This window comes from Camelus bactrianus, chromosome 5 (assembly GCF_048773025.1).
Source record: "Camelus bactrianus isolate YW-2024 breed Bactrian camel chromosome 5, ASM4877302v1, whole genome shotgun sequence".
Taxonomy (NCBI): Eukaryota; Metazoa; Chordata; class Mammalia; order Artiodactyla; family Camelidae; genus Camelus; species Camelus bactrianus.
The window spans coordinates 74155356-74169613 of NC_133543.1; the positions used below are offsets into that span (position 1 = coordinate 74155356).

Genomic DNA, 14258 nt, shown 5'->3' on the forward strand with positions numbered 1-14258 from the left:
TGGTGATATTCATGATTTAGCAGGATTATAATATCAACCTCTCTGTGAGTTAATTAATTACTATCACTACGCCAGTACATAGGGGAATATTATACATGTGGTCAAGGTTAAACTGAATCATACATTGATTCCTTGGACATATTTGTCAGTGTAGAGAGTTCTAGGTCACTTATTCTAGGATGCAGTCTGATCGTTTTATATTTCCTGATGTATGAGGGTAGTGATCTCTTACAAGAACTATGCAGAAACGTATACTTGAGAAAAATATATTAACTTTAAACAGTTTTATTCTGTCCTATGGGTGGTTAGTCTAAAAACTCATTTAGAAACTGGAAGTTTAGAAGACAGAAGACCTCTCCTGAGAGAACCAGTATTACAAATGGTGTTACTGTCCTATAAGAGTCCTCAACAAAGCCTGCTTAAGCCCTAATGTTGCTGAACTATGGTACCTAGTTAGGGGAGCATGAAAGTGGACAGCTTCAAGCTTAAACCACACTTCTAGGAACGTGTGTTCTAAACTAGCAGGCATAATGGCTGGCTCCCGCTTCGAGCCCTCGTGCTCACACTCCTCCTGTTCCCATGAGCTGGGCTCCTGGTGTGAGAAAAAGAAAAAGGAAGGGACTGTGTGTAAGTAGGTCAGGGCCTCCGCAACTGGGGCTCATAGGATCGGGGCGTGACCAGAAATGGTGATGTGCTGAGCAGATGTCTGGCTTGGTCAAAGGAAGTAGAAGAGACACGTGAGTGAGGAAACCTCTTCCGTCTACTAGGCGTGGGCTCTAGCTTAGGGGGCCTTGGGGCAGCGGCTCCCGTGGGGCAGGGGTCCCTGGGAAAGAAGGCAGTGTTTCCAGGCCTTGGTTCACAGATGCAGCGCCAACCCAGGGGGCAGCTGCTCTAGTTTCCAAAGTATCCACAATAGGAGAGGGGAGTTAGGTGGGGAAATGCTCAAATGCCTATCAGTAGAAGACTACCTAATTTAGACACAATAAATCTGTCTTAATTTTTTTAAAAAAAGCTTTATTGATTATAAGCAGTATAGTACCATTTTTATTACAGTAAACATGTCTATTTATGAGTTCCTTAAAATGTAAATTGATGACTAAATTGGTTTTCACTGACAGATCACCAGCTTTTATCCTAAGTGTACTAAAAAATTCATGCCTCCACTAAACTTAGAAGCATTTAATCATGTGTTTCCTTTAAGGGTTGAGAGAAGTAGAAGTGGTTACTTTATTTTACTCCTATCACCAACTTTGAATAAAAAATTAAAATATAAAGTAAATTAGCCTTTTCATTTTTAAACATATCAAATACTGAATTATCGAATTTATACTAAGTGCTTAGCCTAAAAGACCAGTACCAGAGAGACTGTGTATATAATTATACGCAGCAGTTTCAGTACAAGGTTTATATCAAATGCATGGACAATGAAAATTTACCCCGTTTCCTCCATGACGCAGCCACCCCAGGATTCTGTGCAGTCACATTCTAGTCCAGTGAAACAACAAAAAGCAACAGAAGAGAAGGGAAACAACAAAAGTCACATCTTTAATTTGCATGGCAGCTCTTGAAATAATTCCTTATCACCAATTTCATGTCAAATAAGTACAGAATGAGGAGTCTCACCAAACAAAATCTATTTCTTTTAAATCAACATTTTTTTAATCCTTTCCAACAGTGTAGCTTGGTTCCTAAGATAACAGCTGCAAGAAATACGGTTGTATTCATTTTTACAACTCAGAGAACTCAATTAAGTTCCTAGTTTCAGTGTTTAATAAAAAGTACCCTGGTCTAGAAATCCGAAAGCCTGAGTTTAGCCCAAGTTCTACCTGATGAGAGAGTTTCACAGGCAAGTGACTTAGCATTTCTTGGGTCTTGGTGTTTCCACCTCTAAAATGGGAATGCATCTCTCTGCCTATCTCCCAGAGTGGTTCTGGAGCTCACATGAGATGGCAGCCTGTGTGCTCTTTGGGAAACTGCAAAGCTCTCCTGCGCAAATGCAATGAGTCCTCATTGAAGTCCTGCTAACAGAGCACACTGGACATTAAAGAAGAGAATTTGATTTGATAGAGTCAAAGCAAGGATCAGCCAGAGACTTGACTAAAGGTTCAGTAAAAGACAGCAATCTAAAATAGAAGTGTAAAACCATCTAAATTAAATAACAATCATAAACTTAATGTAGATAGCATAGATGGACATATTGGATATTGTGATGGGCTGTCCTTTTCCTTTATTTTTTCCTATTCTCTTTTCTATGATAGACAAAGATATTTTTAAAGAAAGACTTCCAAATAGATTTTTCAAAATTCAAAGTTCAGAACAAATCTACCTAAACAAATGATTCACAAAGGAATAAATAATTTTAGGAAGGAAGGAACTATGTCAAGCTTTAGTAATGAACCCTACCTCCTACCCTAGTACATCATCAACTCAGTAACATCTCTCAGCTGACCCCACCACTGGCCTCTTTCCAGCTCCAGGGTTTTCAAACAAGGCCATAAACCCGGTCCTACTTCTTTCTGGTTTTCAAGCGTAGATGCCAGCCAACGAAACCTGAATCGCCTCCTTTAATGTGTATTACATGTTTCCCTGGGAAAGCAAATACTCTGAGCAAGGTATTAATATATGAAAGTTTGTGGAGATCTGCGAAATGACACCAAACTCAATGGACCCATAAAGTGATGGCTTACTATGCCCTTAAAGGGAACCCAAAGACCCTGGATGTATATTTTGTTTCAAGTTCCCATAATACTGAGCATTAATGACAATTATTTGATAGTGGTCAAAGAAGTATTAAAATATGGGATAATATTAAGGTGGATTTTTGTCCTTTTCTTCTTTGAGGAGACTGGGGAGAGGGGAGACCTTTACTCCTGGCATCTGATATTTTCAGAAAGGGGAGTGGACTTCTACTCAATTCCCAGGTAAGAGACTAGCCTGAGAGAACGCCTCAGTCTTCTTTCCACAGGATCACATTATGTGTGTCTTAGGCATTTTGCCTTCTGCCACAAAAATGTATTAGAAATTATATTTTACTTCCGTGTTGGTATAAAGAGGAATATAATCCAGCTTGAATTTTATACTGATTTTAAAAGAAGTTAAAAACTTTTATGGACCCCCTAAAATTACTGTGGGCCTTTCTGACACTCTGCACTGGGACTTCAGCCCTGTCTTTCCATCTGCCTCTCTTCTGGTTAACGAGAAGAGTGACCTCTAGCACTCAGTGGCTGTGTTTTCATACTGGATGGGACCTGTGACTGTTTCTATTCCCTCTTGGCCCTGCCTGCCCAGTAGAGGAGTGTTATCCTCTATGACTGGCCTCTGATGGTACCAGGTGGGTAAGTTTAATGAGAGTTTGAGCTCCTTTTGACTGTAGACCTAAGCTATTTTCTTTTCCAACAGTACTTGTGATGGAGCCTCATTGACATCTTATATCTACACTCAACTGGTTAGAACGTATTCACCTCCGCCCAACCCGACATCCTGCAGTGTGAGAAAGAGCTGACCGTGCCCTGAGAAACTGAGTATGAGTTTAAGGATTTTGAAAGGGACATTTCTATAACTCACACAGATTAAGAATTACTTTAAATTGCTCATTTTATCACTTGTTTAGAGGAAGGAGATACACTACAGTTAAACTATTACGACTTAGGAATGAAAAATATTTATTTATTGACTGGACATGCATTATACAGACAGAATGGCACATGAAAGTAAGAAGGTCAGTGTACATACTTGGCTTTCTGCTAGAAGGTTCCCATTGGATTCCCAGGTTTTGAGCCAGGCTCTGCGATAATACTTGTGCCACTGCCATTGGAAGACCATACTGTTTTTCAGAGTTGAAAGTGTGTGGGAAACATTTGAGAGAGGGCACAAAGCTAGTTATTATTTCTCAATCATTACCACATAACATCTCAGTTCCCTAAGTAGAGCCTCACAGCATCCAAAGATGGCACATGCTCCTGATCACTTCTTCCTTGCAACGGGGCCCAAGAAGCAGAAAGCCTCTCTTACTACGTGGCATCTCTCAGGACTTGGCGTTCTCACGTGGAAACATAAAATACAAGTCATAAAAGGCTGTGCCCCATTTCAACTCATACCAAACCAAGAATAAATTCAACTTACTACAAATCTGTCAAGAGAGGTCTCCACTGAAGGATGGCTATTGGGATGACCTGGTCTAATATAGTCAGCTATTGACCAAGCTTCAGATTTAGATTGAGTTGGTTTGACTTTTTGGGTGTGTTAAACCTAACATGGGCAGAAGAGCATAATAACTTAAAAAAAAAAAGTTATAGAGAAAGAATTAACAAGTTTATGAAAACTTATCTACAGATGCCAAAAATTCTCCAGGTCATTCTTTGGCTTGCGTTGGCCTGATAAATATGAAAGGCTGTCATTGTGAAATGAAACAATACCTCTTTTCTAACATCAAAGACCACTTTGGGTTCTATTTACTAATACAAACCATTCACACTATATTCTCAGTGTCATTATCATTCTAAACAGGCCTGAGAAGGGATGTAAACTAGGCCACAGGGAAGAAAGAGATCAGATGCACAGATAAAGCTCTACTTTAGGAAAATTGGTAACATTTACCTCATTCACACCAACTCCCCTTGTGCGAGAACAGACACCTCCAAAGTAACTCAGGCTGCTTCTCTTATAGTAGAATGTCACACGCCTTAAAAAAATAAGTGCTGTTAGGAAACCAATGGAGTGACCATTACAGTTCAACTCTCCCCAGGTATGTCTACTCTCCTACAATGAAAATCCCAAACCAACCCTCCTTCAAGAAACCAAAAACTGTATTTTAAATACCTCTAAATGTAGATTATCACACATACGTTTAGACTTCCGTTAAATAGTTGAATGAGCATCAATTGAGCACCTAACTAAGCATCGCATACAGGAATTGGACACAAAGATAAACAGTCCACAGCCCTTGACTTTTTTTCTAGTAGAGAATATCTAGCAGTTAGACAAAAGATTGATGATTGTAAATTGCTGATTAAAGACTGAGAGAAAAGTAAAGAGTAACGGGTGAGAAGAAAGGAAGGAGGACTTTGGTGGGTTTGGTTCCAGGATGGAGCCTTAGAGAACTAGAACTGTCTGAAAACAGCTGAGCCACGAGTGGGGAAGGGAACAACGTCTGATATCAGAAGTAAGCAAGGCACCTCGCTTCCTTAGTGATGGAACATCAATTTTATTCAATAGTTCATTTCAAAAGACTCTCTTTCCAAGGTCCTACTGTGTAGCACTGGGAACTATATTAAATATCTTGTACTAACCCATAGTAAAAAAGAATATGGAAAGGAACATGTATATGTATAACTGAATCACTATGCTCTACACCAGAAATTAAAACAACATTGTAAATCAACTATACTTCAATAAAAAAATTTTTTTTTAATTTCAAAAACTACCTTTCCTAGCCTCTCTTGCAGTTCAGTGTGGCCACTGTGACTAAGATCTAGCAAATGATTTGTTGGTGAAATTGCTGTGTGCAAGGTTTCAGGAAATCTGCTTTAAAGAAGCTAACTCAGCTGGAAGGAGGACCCTTCCATACTCCTCCTTGCCTGCCTGGCATTCCTGCTGCCTGTGATGAAGGCTGGGGTGCCAGCAGCTGTCCTGAATCATAAGCTGACCCTGAGGATGGTAGGTCTGAAGGTAGGGATGTCCTCTGAAAGTAGATCTTATGACTGTGGAACCACCATCCCTACACTGGACAGCCTACTACTGCGCTTCTTATGTAACAGAGGAATCAACCTCAATCTTGTTCAGGATTGCTGTATTGATCGATGACCTAACTGATACAATAAAGGGATAAAGATCAACTTGAGGCCAAGGGATACAGGTACGTACGAGATGAGATGCACAGCATCCGCGTGCTGCTTGATACGCTGCCGGTATTTGGAGAATTCATGGAGCATCTGCACGGGGTTGGTGGTGATGTCAATATGATCCTTCTCAGTCCAGGTCTCTACAGCCACCAGGACAACCCTGGTATTAAGCTGCTCCTTGTAAATCTGAGGGTATACAACAGGACAGGTGCAGGAGGAAAACACTGGGTCAAACATGCACAATCAGTGATTCAGAGTCAGCGGAAGGACAGGAGGGGAGGTGAGAGGAGAACACGAGGTCAGAATTAGCTCATCATGGAGAATCTTCTTTTCCTTTCTCTTTTCCAAGAGCAAAAAGAAAGAAAGAATAATCACACAGCTCAGCCTCTCCTAAAGTTACTTCAATCCCCAATCCACGGATGTAGTGGCCAGGCATCTTACTAGGGGACATATGCAAGGGGCAGCACGATTCTACAGTCTGGACATAAATTCAAAACAAGGTTCAGAAAATCACCCTTTCAAACCTCACAGGAGATAACAGGTTGGAGCCTGATACACCAGCTCTGAGTGAGTGCGGTATGACCAGTGACTGCCGCAGGACTGGAACGGATCACTAAATCCTTGGACTAGCACTAACACTGTGGCTGACTTGCCCTTGGAAGCCTTGTTATATGAAAAGTAAATTAACACTGGAAGAGAATCAAGGATCTGATGCCAAAAGAGGAGAGAGCAAACTTAAATTATCCATACCACTCATAATATTTAAATTATAACTTTCTGTTCTCTTTCCTTTTGGTCCAGTAGCTAAATAACTCACACACACAAGCAATTTCAATGAATGTTGTCATTTTGTCCTATTTTCAAGCTAATAAAATAATGGATGATTTTAGAACACACTACAGAAAGGAAATATCCCCATGCCTAAATCAAGCTGATGCTACAATGATTTTACAACAAGGAGTAACTTCAATGTTATGTCTTTTTGAAAAAATTAGTCGGTCAGCTTCAGAACCTTGTACAGTAACGGAAAACAGAAATGACACTTTGCAAGATGTGATTCTGTTCAATCATGGTGAAATGACAAATATAGAGATTATACCAAGTAAACAGCTTGGGCAGGGGGAAAGGTGTGTTTAATATTATCTTTTCCATATTCACTTATAGTTTTCCTTTGAAAAGACTGTCAAGAGCTGAAATGAAAAAAATAAACCAGATAATAACTAACTTTAAGAATTTCTATCTTAATTCTATATGATACTGCATTCCTCTTTACCCATATTATGCTGCCCAGCTCTGCCTACCAGGTATTATATGTCATATGTTTACATGATTGGAGGGTTTTGGACTATTTGAAAGGCAGAAAAGAAGGCAGTCCTTTGGAGAAAATAAGTATCATTTAGATATTAAGCAATTTATAACATTTTTTCCCAGTTAGGAGGGAACGTACAACAAATATCAGATAAATACATATTTAGCTGAACAAAATAGCACTTTACATTAGAATACACAAAACAGTTGGCTATATTTAATTTATAATTAATCAAATTGAATTATTTATTGGAACATAATGAACAATATTCACATTGATGGATTTCCTGTCTAATGTAGGAAAAAGGAGGAAAATCTTAACCATCATTCTCTGTAACTCACAAAATCAGAAGAGGGAAAAAAATATCAGTAAGAAAGATTCATACATTAGAAGCCTTTGTAAGAAGTTATATATTTTATTGTTTCAAATTAGTTTTATTTTGGGACTGCACTTAATTCTGTCATCTAGAAATAAAGTCTAAAGCATTCTTATGGGAACACTAGGAAAATAAATTTGGGTTCTTTTAAAAAAAAATTGTATTGCTCATATTCTCCAAACATAATCCACCTCAATCTATTAGTTCTGTCATATATTTAAGACAAATAAGCTCAACTGATTACTATTAACAAAGTCTCATTTGCCAAGTTTACTTTACACTTTTTGGGAGCTAATTTTCTTCACTGTTTTTGTCCTCTATCGACTCTGGCAACAGTAATACCTAAACATCGCGTAGAAGCAACGTCAATGCATTTTTGGGATTCCAAGAATAACTCAACAGTCCCCTAAAATTCTGATAACACTGCTCTTTGTGAAGCAGACCATTCCACAGTTTCTTAGCCAGATGAGCTTAAGGACAGCATTGTTACTTTCGCCCCAGAAAGAACTAAAGCAACAAGTTAAGCAAACAGAGATATGGCATTCCGTCTCGGAGAAATAGGTTCAAGAAAACCAGGATACTTACAGAATCCACAAGGTTGACGACGGACTTTGCAAAGTTGTTCGTATGTGCATGAGAAGAGCGGCACTTCTTAAACTGGGGAGGGGGAAAGACAGACCAGTCACTGTCAAACCATAATACAATGGTGAATTTCAAAATTCTGTAAGAGCAGAAACCTCACGGCAATAGTAGCAACGAGGATTAAAAATACAGAATTTACTTTGTGCCATGTTGGGTATGGTGGTGTTCTTATATTTTATTTCTCTTTCAGGCAGCAAAACTATAGCTGCCTAAAATACACATGATGTTGCGGGTAACGGAGAAGGTCTAGTGAAATCTGTGCAATCAACTTTACACCTGAGAAATAAGCTGCTAATTCAGTCTTAAAGTCTACAAACGCAATCCTTTTTTTGTTTGTTTGTTTTCACAGAAATGAATTTCACAGAAATGAATTTCACCAGTGTATAAAGGGCTTAGATCAAGAAATTTGATCCCAACTGGACACCCTCCTCACTGTGTCACACTCAAAGATCAGGAAAAGTTCTGAGGCAGCACTTTAGATTCAGTCCATGATATGGCATGCATCTGTCCTATATGTTAGTATATTTTTTCAGAAGAATGCCTCCTCCAAACAAAGCCTTTTGCTTTTAAGAGCTCAAAGTCAGAAGTCAAAACAAGGAAGAGACAAAAAATAAAAATGAAGTGTGCTGCTAGTGTGCGGTAGTTTATGGTTATTTATGATCATTTAAGAAAATAAAGTAAATTAATAGAATAATTACATCACAACACCTGAAGGGCTACAGCTTTAGCAAGGAGCACTTCGCTTAATTTGTCTTTGAGAGAACATCTGAAAACTAACGATCGCACTGAAGAGGGATCATGCCCTCTGCTGAGGAAAAAGAAAAACATCCTCAAAACTACCAACTACTGAATCAGATTTGCACCATATCTTTAAAATTTGACTTCAACTATAATTATTAAAATAATGCATCTTTCAGTGAGGGGGAGGGTATAGCTCAGTGGTACGGTGTGTGCTCAGCATGCATGAGGTCCTGGCTTCAATTCCCAGTATCGTCATTAAAAATAAATAAATAAACCTAATTACTTCCCCCATCAAAGAAAATAAATATAAAATAAAGTGAAATAATGCATCTTTCATAAAGATTAAAAATATTTCTACACTGGACAGAAACAGACTCACAGACATAGAAAACAAACTTACGGTAACCAGGGGATAAAGGGGGTGGGAAGGGGTAAATTGGGAGTTCAGGATGTGCAGATACTAACTACTATATATAAAATAGATAAACAACAAGTTTCTACTGTATAGCACAGGGAACTGTATTCAATATCTTGTAGTAACTGATAATGAAAAAGAATATGAAAACAAATATATGCATGCATATGTATGACTGAAACATTATGCTGCACACCAGAAATTGACACAACATTGTAAACTGACTATACTTCAATAAAAAAGAATGCAAATTTTTTTAAAAAGGAAATTTCCCCTACCCCCCCAAAAATAAAAATAGAAATAAATATGTGTACATTGGAATATTATGACATTCTTTTTTTCTCCTTTGCCAACTTTCAGGCTATAAATTTGTCAAGACCACCTTCATTTCATTCTCTAACCCTGTTACTGTATTTTTTAGTAAAAGGTGAAAGATTTATGTGATCTGAAGAGAAACTAGAGTATATAACCCTATTACTATGTTTTTTAAATGAAGAATATGTCTTAATGCTTACATACATGATACACTTTTTTTTATAGTACTGAGCATACTGACAACCCCTGACAAATGTGCAATAAATTAGTACTCTGTTATTAGCAGCATTCATTAATATATAACTATTCATATTTATAACATTTGCTATGGTATGAATGTGTGCCCCTGAAATTCATGCTGAAACCTCAACCCCCAAAATGAGGGTAATAGGAAGTGGGACCTTCAGAAGGTGTTTAGGTCACGAGGGCAGGGCCCTCATCAGTAGGATTAGTGCCCTTAAAAAAGAGGCTCCAGAGAGACCCCCAGTCCCTCCTACTATGTGAGGGCACAGTACGACATTTTAACAGGTTTTTTTAAACTTGGCATAAACAAGTTGCTGTAAATAGCTTAGCATTTCAAGTTGCCGAGCAAATTCCATGAGCTGAAGATTTTCAAAAGATATCTTTAAAAGTAAAAGTAAAAGCAAAAGTCTCAACATTAAGTCTCACTGGCATGATGAAATGTTTTGAAACTAAATAGAGGTAGAGGCTGTGGAGAAAAGGGAACCCTCCTACACTGCTGGTGGGAATGCAGTTTGGTGCAGCCAGTGGGGAAAACAGCATGGAGATTCCTCAAAAGACTAGGAATAGACTTACTGTATGACCCAGGAATCCTGCTCCTGGGCATATATCCAGAAGGAACCCTACTTCAGGATGACACCTGCACCCCAGTGTTCATAGCAGCACTATTTACAATAGCCAAGATGTGGAAACAGCCTAAATGTCCATCAACAGATGACTGGATAAAGAAGCTGTGGTATATTTATACAATGGAATACTATTCAGCCATAAAAACTGACAACATAACGCCATTAGCAGCAACATGGATGTTCCTGGAGAATGTCATTCTAAGTGAAATAAGCCAGAAAGAAAAAGAAAAATACTGTATGAGATCGCTCATATGTGGAATCTAAAAAAAATAAATAAATAAATAAATACAAAACAGAAACAGACTCATAGACATAGAATACAAACTTGTGGTTGCCAAGGGGGTGGGGGGTGGGAAGGGACAGACTGGGATTTCAAAATGCAGAATAGATAAACAAGATTATACTGTATAGCACAGGGAAATATATACAAGATCTTGTGGTAGCTCACAGCAAAAAAAAAAAAAGTGACAATGAATATATGTATGTTCATGTATAACCGAAAAATTGTGCTCTACACTGGAATTTGACACAATATTGTAAAATTATTATTACTTAATTAAAAAAAGTTAAAAAAAAAAAAAGAAACTAAATAGAGGTAATGGTTACACCACACAGTAAAGGTACTAAATACCACTGAACTGTACACTTGAAAAAAAAAGTCTTGACAAGAAGAAGCACACATCACAAAAAGAAAAAAGAAAGGGAAAACACTACGGATCCCTACGCTGATGCAGTGCTGCTTCATATCTATTCAAACAAATGTTATTTTGCTTCTGAACATTGATTTGTCCTTTTGGGATATGTCTTTTTATAGTATAATGGTCATGGATAATAAGATAGGCAAGTTTTAAAAAATGACGACTTTTAAAAACCTACCAAAATGTGATAAGTTTTTCATTTATTTCTTATTTGTCATTTCCAAGTCTCTGATTTTCTTTTCAGAAAGACCACTCTGTCTGCTGTGAGGGGAGTGAATTAGAGAGGGTCAAAAGTGGGAGCAGAGAGACCTGTCGGGAAACTACTGCAATAGTCCAGGTTAGAAAATAATGAAAGCTGGACATCTGAACAGGATGTGGAAGGAAAGGGAAGAGAATAAAAGATGCCTCCTAGGTTTTGAACTCGAATAGCTGGCAGGGTTGGGGGCAGGGATGGTGATACCATTTAAAATAACGAGAGACTAAGGGAAGAGCAGTTTAGGACTAGGGAACCAAGAGTTCTGACTCAGAAATTAAATGTGAGATGCCTGTTCAATACTGAAGTACAGATGTTAAGCACGTAGGTGAGTATATACTATGGAACTCAGAAGGCTAAAGTTGAGAGTGATGAATTTAAGTCAAGGATATTATTTGAAGATTGAAGTGGTCACTTTGGGGGAGAGTTATAGAAAGAAAAGAGAGCCCCAAACCAAGCTATGGGGCACTCCCACAATTCTGGAGGCCAGATGTAAAAGGCTATGAAGAAACAGCCAGAGAGGTGAGAGGGTTGTGTCACAGAACTGAGAGATGAAGAAAATGTTTCAAATAGTAGAGAGTAATCAACTGCGTCCAATGCTGCTGAGAAAGCAAGTAAGACAAGGATGAAGAGTGACCACCAGATTTATTCACTTGAAATTCCATATAATGGAGTACCTAGGATTTACTAGGATCTATGATAAGTATTTCTCCTACAAAAAATATTTGCTCCTCACAACTCAATGAGGTAGGTTTTATAAATATGGAAAGTGAGGTTCAGAGAGAGCAAGTAACTTATCCAAGATCACACAGCTGGAATTCAATGCTTAATCTGGGTTGACATGAGCTTATAAACTTGTTCAGTTAACAAGTCATATAAAATAGTTTATGACTATTTCTAATAAATCATGATTATTAATGAGAATTCATAATTTGGGGGTACCTATAAAATACAGTGCTGTTTAAGTAAGGAAAAGCAAATGAGGTTTATAAATTGAAAAAAATTGCATTTTCATAATGTGTGAATTTATTGCCTTATATATAAAGATACAGCAACGATGTAAAAAAATTGTTTTTCATGTACTTTAAAATATTTAAATTAATTTTCTATCAGAATAAGGTTTTTAATATTTATATTTAGCTTAAGCAGCTCAAAGAAATGTTTGAAGTTGCTTATCAAGGCTATAATTGGCTCACAAATTAGGTTCCACCAGCCAGCTGCTAAGATGCTTTATACAAAATCGAGGGATTTTTCTTTTCTAATTGAAAGCCACTGATAATATAGGATGCTTGTTCAAAATATGGTATCTGCATTTTTTCAGGAAGCTGATATTAGGTTACTCTTCTGAATTAAAGAGGTAAGCTTAAATGTAAATGTAGGCAAAATGTTTCTATTTCCTGCATGAATGAGAACTAATTTTACACACAGAGAAAAATGTGCAATCTCCTTTTATGAAAAAACTTACTTTCACATTTTCCCATTACTGAAAATAATTTACATTTAAAATGCCAAATTTGCTTCTCCTTCCTGAACAAACACAATCCTTAAGATATTTACTTTTTGGAAAAAATTAAAATTAGAGCTTGATTTTCAACCTGGAGGTGATAGTTATCAAAATAACTGTGTGCTGCCTCATCTAGCACAAAGATTATAAAATGAGTACTCTCAGTGGGATGATCATTCTAAAACCCAATAGCAAATCTCCAGATATTAAAACAGAGATGACAGTTATTCCAGTTCACTTTTACTTTCAACATGTGATCACATTCTGATCCATGTTCTGATTTACCCCTTCTTTGTGGCATTCAAATTCAAAAAACTATCTTCATCTCATATAAAGGACACCTTAAAAAGGAACTTTTCTCAACACTCAAAAGAAAAAAATTCTTATAAAATAATACACTTATTTGAGACTATTATAGACTGGAATTTAACCTGGTCTTAAAGGAAAAGGAATACATTTAGTTCTATTACCCCAATGTAATATTTATTTAAATGGTAGAAATCTTCTTAAGTAATTTCTTTCTTCTTTAGGCATTATTAGCACTTAGTAGCAAAAGATTTCTTTTTTTTTCCATTTCCTAACATTTATTCCCTTTAAACTCATCAGTACAAATTACAGTTCTTTTTTCTGGTTTCAAAGTTAGATGTACACATGCCTCATTCTCATTCATTTTAATAATAATAGTAATAAAACAAATTACCAAGATTTACCATTAAAAGATCTGGTAGCCTAAATAAGGTACTTTCATCACAGAATATATGGTATAATGTTTAGAAATTTTATATTTATGAAAACAATATTTTAAAGGAGGGTATTATTTTATTATTCACAAGACAAAGACAAGATTATTTAAATGCTTCCCATTTAAAAGGATTAAAAAATAAATTCAAGATATATAATGTTTAAAAAATTATCAAGTTTCCCATTTGTAGAGTTACTGAAATCTGCTCTCTGATTGATGGCTTCATGTATCTTCCTGCTAGAGATTTGATGGAACAAGAGATTTGGAATTACAAATTAGAAAACTTGTAACTGGAAAAAGCCTTGGAAAACTTGTCTATCAATTATCTACTGTATGTGAATGCACTCTGTGAATTTAAAGGCATTATATATATCTTAATTATTATTTCCACTACTTTAAAAGTATTTGTATAATGGATGCTGGAAAAAGTTTAGGCTTCTAAAGTCATAATTTCACAACATGCCACAAGGTTAAGGATTGAGAAGTAACTGGAAAAAAATTTCAATGTCCCAAACAACAAAAATAATTCGGATGAAAAAATCAAGGAAATTAAT

The 14258-nt window shown here is 36.8% G+C and overlaps 1 protein-coding gene across 7 annotated transcripts in view; it reads right to left on the minus strand.

Moving 5' to 3' along the window:
• The window catches only part of ADAM23 (ADAM metallopeptidase domain 23), a 157221-nt gene that overhangs the window by 42732 nt on the left and 100231 nt on the right, over positions 1 to 14258 (minus strand). For all 7 annotated transcript variants that reach the window (XM_074364107.1, XM_045520504.2, XM_045520505.2 and 4 more), the window contains exons 10-14: positions 8111 to 8182; positions 5863 to 6026; positions 4597 to 4681; positions 3733 to 3823; positions 1437 to 1485 (exon numbers count right to left, since the gene is read on the minus strand). In XM_074364107.1, the coding sequence (XP_074220208.1) occupies positions 1437 to 1485; positions 3733 to 3823; positions 4597 to 4681; positions 5863 to 6026; positions 8111 to 8182 (461 nt within the window). The remainder of the gene's footprint in view (positions 1 to 1436; positions 1486 to 3732; positions 3824 to 4596; positions 4682 to 5862; positions 6027 to 8110; positions 8183 to 14258) is intronic.